The sequence below is a fragment of the Solanum tuberosum genome, unplaced genomic scaffold, assembly GCF_000226075.1.
Source record: "Solanum tuberosum cultivar DM 1-3 516 R44 unplaced genomic scaffold, SolTub_3.0 scf00127, whole genome shotgun sequence".
Lineage (NCBI taxonomy): Eukaryota > Viridiplantae > Streptophyta > Magnoliopsida > Solanales > Solanaceae > Solanum > Solanum tuberosum.
The window spans coordinates 103,830-109,829 of NW_006239058.1; the positions used below are offsets into that span (position 1 = coordinate 103,830).

A 6,000-nucleotide genomic window follows, 5' to 3' on the forward strand; every position below is an offset into this window, starting at 1 on the left:
AAGGCGAAAAGCTCTCTCTGTGGTCGTGTGTTAGTGTTTACCGATCTAATCCATCAATGCTGCTATTAGATATAGCAATCCAATGTTGCTTTCGTAATTAAATTCAATATCAGTATTATCTCCAGTAACACATGTAACCAACCGATTCCTTTTGCTAGACAAGAAATATATTACCGACAAGCCAAGAGAGCACAAGGAAGAGAGAGGTAGGTTCTACAGGAGATAATTTGCATGGAATTAAATACAGAACCATTCAGATCGTTCATTCTTTACAGGCAAAGAGGTGTGAAACTGTACAAAATATCAAACTGGACTGCCACACAAGTGGGGGACCAAGATTACCATCGCCAGAAACAACCAGCTTTATGTGCCCTTTATCTGTGCTTTCTCAACTAGTCAGTGCCCTTTATCTGCGCTTCTCGACTAGTCAGTGGAACATAACGGACAGAAGTCTCACTTCGAACACTTATTGAACCATCCATTTTTTTGTCTATAACCTTGAGGTCTTGAAAAAAAGTACCCACTGGAATCACCATCCTTCCCCCGGGCTTTAACTGGTCAATGAGATCCTGTGGAACATCAGCTGCAGCTGCTCCAACGTGAATAGCATCATAAGGTGCGTGCTCTGGCCAACCCTTCCTCCCATCTGCAATGATGCACAAGTTACCAAAAACACTCGTTTGTCAACAGCCTCAAGAAAAGTCTCATGGTGGGAGCATGTCAGACTGGAAAAAGAAATACTCCCTCCGTTTCAAAAAGAATGACCTCCTTTCCTTTTTAGTTTGTTTAAAAAAGAATGACCTATTTCTTTTTTTGGTAACATTTTAATTTCAGCTTTCCACGTGACATGTTTAAGGCCACAAGATTAAAGAACAATTTTGTACATTTGACATAACTTTAATTTAAAACCACATGATTCAAAAGTCTTCTTTATTTTCTTGAACTCCGTGCCAAGTCAAACTAGGTCATTCTTTGTGAAACGGAGAGAGTAATATTAGCCAACCATCTATGAACACTACTTTGCTACGGCAAGCGTCTCCTGAATAAACTATATGAAAATGCTATAAAACCATACCACCAACATGCAAAGAGAGGGAACCTTCTTTTAATAAAGGAGCTGCTGCACTCTTTTCAACATTCTTGATTGACCACGCAACCAACTCTGGTATATGTTCCACACCAACAACTCGACCTTGTGGTCCAACCATCAGAGCAAAACATGCTGTGAGATACCCCGTTCCTACATGAAACAAAAACCTATTAAGAAACTGACTGCTGCAACATAATTAGCTTTGACAAGAAAAGGTCATCCTTCATTCATTCAAACAATCAATTATGCCTCAATCCAAATTGATAGGATTTAATTACTTACAACACAACAAGAATACATTCTAAAAGCTTATCAGTATCTCCTAAAATTTTCCATCTGAGAGAAAATAAATATTCATCAAGTAACAATGGCATGAAAGTCCCAAAACATGCAAACTGCACATTCGTTTAATTTATTCAGTTCTCTCTCCAAAACTCCAACTAAGAATTACGATTATGGAGGACATTTATACTAGTGAGATAGCTCCCTTGACCACAAACCTCCTCATTACATAAAAATACCTTCTCAAAAGCTCATGACGAATGGAACTTCCACTTATAGCTAATACAGGAAAAACTTGTACAAAAAAAAAAAAAAAGGTACAGAAAGACCAACTCTTCATTCAAGATCAAAACAGAAACAAGCAAAGACAGTTCATCATTATCCTCTGTCTAACCAGACCCTAGATTTGATTCTTTCATTTCTATCTAAATTTGACCCATCAAATATCCAACGATTATTAAGATTTATACACCAAACTAACACAAATTATTAACTGTTCACCTGGAAAGGCCAATCACGTGGAACATTTTGATAAAGAACAATCATGTGAAACATTTAACATCCTTCTGGAAATATTATTTCTACATTGGATTAGAAGTTATTTTTAACATTAAGATTCATGGATCTCATAGCACAAGTGTAGAGTTGATACTACACCAAACTGTTATGCTTGCTGCTAGATGGCATCCATTTGACATGCAACCACAAAACAAGGAACTTGGAAAACGAGAGGAAAAAGTTGTGCAGCAAAAATGGTTGACTTTCTCAATCCAATGATGGTGCTGATACATCTCACAAGATGGTGTTGATACATGCTCACAAGACAAAGGTTAATACCTCAGGAAAACAGAAACAACCTTGTCTAAAATATTGAGAACCAACAAGCTGCTATTTAATCACTCACTGAGTGCATGCACATTTGTCATTTCTGATTATCTACTGACATGAAAAACCAGGCAAGTTATGAGAATGACCCAATAAGAGAGCTCTATAAATAGCATCTCACTTATCCCTGTGAAAGCACAATTCAGTCATAACTTGGACAGCATTTCTGAGTAGAATCAAAATCTATCCTAAGATGCCAAATTGGACAAATGGAAGTTGAACTAATAAATATGTGCTTCTGAATTAGTTTGCAGAAACGAGTGAGCTCAATATATAATTACCTGAACCAACATCAAGAGCATGCATGCCAGGCTGCAACCTGTCCTCCAATAATTCAAGACACATAGCATGCATATGAGGTGCTGAGATAGTGGCATTGTAACCTATACTCATGGGGCTATCAATGTAAGCAGGAGTACCCTCAGGTACAAACAAACCCCTATCTACAGTTTCCATTATTTCTGTTACTTTCTGTGATTTTATGACTCCATATCTTCGCAACTGCTCAGTCATTCCCTTGTTTCTGTTAACGGCACTTCCACTCCAAAATTGCTGTTGATAAACATAAAACAAGATTGAAATGAGAGATAACAAATATGCCCATCTGGTGACCTGCTCAAGGTTGACCGGAAAGCAGAAAAAGATGCACAGCTATTAAACCATTTGAGTTATGTGACAAACAAATAATAGATGACGTAAGATTTTATTCATAGAGGTAGATAGATAAAATAATGTATCAGCCTATCAGGAAGATTTACTTGCTAGGATGTCCAAGAGTATGACAAATAACTAGTTATCCAGGCACCCCAATCTACCCTTTCTACTCCCTTTCTCACTGATGTTTGAAGAAAAACTCAATTAAAAAAATTCATAGTATCTCTCCCAGGACAATTATTAGATTGCGACTCTCATAAAGGAACACTCTCACAATCCAGTACAATATAATAGCCAAAAGGATGTGAGATTGAATGCATGCACGCCAAGCTGAGCTAGGGAGTTCAAGGATTGTCATCAAGATGCTACTTTAGAGGCTTAGAGGGTGCTTGGAATGAAGGTTTGAAGGCCAACAACATGCTCAAGCACTTAAAAGAACTCACTTGCGACGTGAGATGCGGAGCTCAAATGCGACCACAATTAGTGTAATGCGGACACATGTAAGTCACATCTAGCTAGAACTTTGAGGGCTCACTATTTTAGGGTTGCGGAGTACTTGTGTTCGCAAGTCAAGGATGCGGCATGGCATGGCATGGCGATCACAAACTCCAGAAGCAGGCTGTTTGGGGCTGTTTTCTGCAAATTAATTTGAGTGCCACTTTTGGGTATTTATGTAATAGCTAGCCTAGACTATATAAATAAGTGAGCAACTCATTTAGACTGTGTGAAATTCGATATGATATGACTTTGAAGAGTGAAACTCTTTCTCAAGAGTAGGCTATGGTGTTTGTTGCTGGACAATGTTGATATGATTGCTTGCTTGAGGAAGCATTCCTCTTGAGGTTTATCTTAGTGATAGATTGTTTGTTATCTTATAGATTTGGTGCTTGTCTTTAAATTCTTAATAAAAATTTTGGTTTTAATATAGTCATTATTATCTATTAGTTCCATGCTTGTGTGTTTCTTCTATCTTTCATTACTTGGTCTTAGATTTACGGTTTCCTTACATCAGACCTGTCCAACCAATGATTATGTGGAGATTGACTATTCCACTTCACCCTGTTTACTGCTACTAATTTTTCTTTCCATTCACTGTTGAGAAATTCACAATCACAACAGAATAGCAGGAAATGAATCATTTGAAATCAGTAAACAAATACAAAACAATTAGAAATCATGAGATACTGATGAAATTACTTGTCCCTGTAAGCACGCGAGGTGCCGAAAAACAACAAACAGATAGAAAAAGTACCTCCATTCGAGAGAAGAGAGAGTTTCCCGTGAAGAAACTGGGATTTAGGACACGGCAAAAGGATGAAGAGAAGAGAGGAGATTTTTGGCGATGAGAACTATGGAGTTGATGGGCGTATAATAAACAAGTGTGCTTTAAAGGCGCACGGTAGCGGAAACCATACGCTATAGCTGACACAGAATGTAAGGATATTGAAGACGGCATTATTCACTCTCGCTGCTTCTCGATCCTTTAACTTGGCATTCTCCTCTTTCTTACTCACGCTTCTCTTCCCACGTGTCTTTTTTCTTCTTCTAATTGGGCCTTCAATTAGTATGGGCCTTAGCTAACTTTGTGGGCTTTGTCTGGCCCAACTTTTGTCTACCCAAACTCCAAACCCCATCGAAAGCTACATGGGTCAATGTTCTTGAGTAAATTACATTTTTGCCCTTAATTGATTGAACTTATGTTAAATGGGATAAAAGTTGTCTAAAATGTGAAGCATAATTTATGAAATATTATGGTGTAAAGATATAAATTTATGCCTCACAAAAGAGTTACCCAGTCCAGGTAAGTCTTCTAGAGAAAACAACCAAAATGATCATTAATGTATGGGTAATGCTTTATTTTGGTTCTTAATGTATTTTACTTGATTAAAATAGTCTTTAAAGTATAACAAATGTGTTCATTTTGGTCCTTAATATATTTCACTTGATTGAAATCGTCCTTAATGTATAGCAAAAAGTGTTTATTTTGGTCTTTTACCCTAAACCTAGCAGATTTATTTTTTACAAGTGTTAAGTTTTACTATAGACCTTACGTGGCTAACAAAAATTTATCCTTGTTGTCTTTTTTGTTAGTTTGAAAAGTACTCCATAAAATCGAATACCATTTTCTCTAGTTTCTCCAACAATATTTACTATTTTTCCTTTTCTAAAATATTGTTCTACTGACGTAATACCCATTTCTGATTTAAGCAAGAGAAAATAATAAATTTGTTAGAGAAAGTAAATAAAATAGTGTTAGATTTCATGAGATTTTTCTTTGGAGCTTACAAAGAAGACAACAACGTTGAATTTTGTTAGCTACGTGGGTTTCATGATTACATTTAACATTTTTTTTTATAAATCTGTTAAGTTTAAGATAAATGACCAAAATGAACACATTTGTTATACATTAAGGATCATTTCAATCAAGTGAAATATATAAAGGACCAAAATGAACACTTTTATTAAGTATATATTAAGGACCATTTCAATCAACTGAAATATATTAAAGATCAAAATAAAGCATTACCTAAAACCGTTTTGATCATTTTCTCAAGTCTTCTACATGAAACATGCTCTTTCTTCTCATCTCTTACTGTACTTTTATTTAACCATATGAAGGAAACAAGGAGCGGGTTGAAAAGAGTCATATTCTCACGGCACATATTTTGATCATATTCTAAAATGAATTAGGCAACTTATAATTTTATAGCTATGTTCATTTTAATATTTAACATAGTTATTGCATAGCAAAGTTTTCATTTGTTACACGAAATTCACTAAATTATTTTTTATAATTAAAAAAAATTACTCAACTTACTTAAATATCACGAAAGTCGTTGAACTGCTTAATTCTTTGTAGCTAAAAGCTACTTAATTTTGCATTATACATAAAGTCACTAGGAGAAAACAAATGAGACATTTTCTATGATATTTAAACAAAATTGAATTACTCTTTAGTTACAAAAGATATTTTTTGTGATATACTTATATAAAATGGATGAGTTATTCATTATAAAAAGGTAGTTAGTGAATGCAGTACAATTAAATAAAACTTAAGTGATCATTTGAACTATGCACCATAAGGTGAA

The 6,000-nt window shown here is 35.3% G+C and overlaps 1 protein-coding gene across 1 annotated transcript; it reads right to left on the reverse strand.

The window, feature by feature from the left end:
* Positions 1-125: 125 nt before the first annotated feature.
* On the reverse strand, positions 126-4,412 carry LOC102598632 (protein-L-isoaspartate O-methyltransferase 1-like). The gene is made up of 4 exons (XM_006351370.2): positions 4,164-4,412; positions 2,539-2,809; positions 1,076-1,240; positions 126-646 (listed from the first exon to the last, which is right to left on the reverse strand). Exons 1-4 carry the CDS (start codon positions 4,365-4,367, stop codon positions 393-395), a joined length of 894 nt encoding a protein of 297 aa, XP_006351432.1. The 5' UTR covers positions 4,368-4,412; the 3' UTR covers positions 126-392.
* Between the last annotated feature and the right edge of the window lie 1,588 nt (positions 4,413-6,000).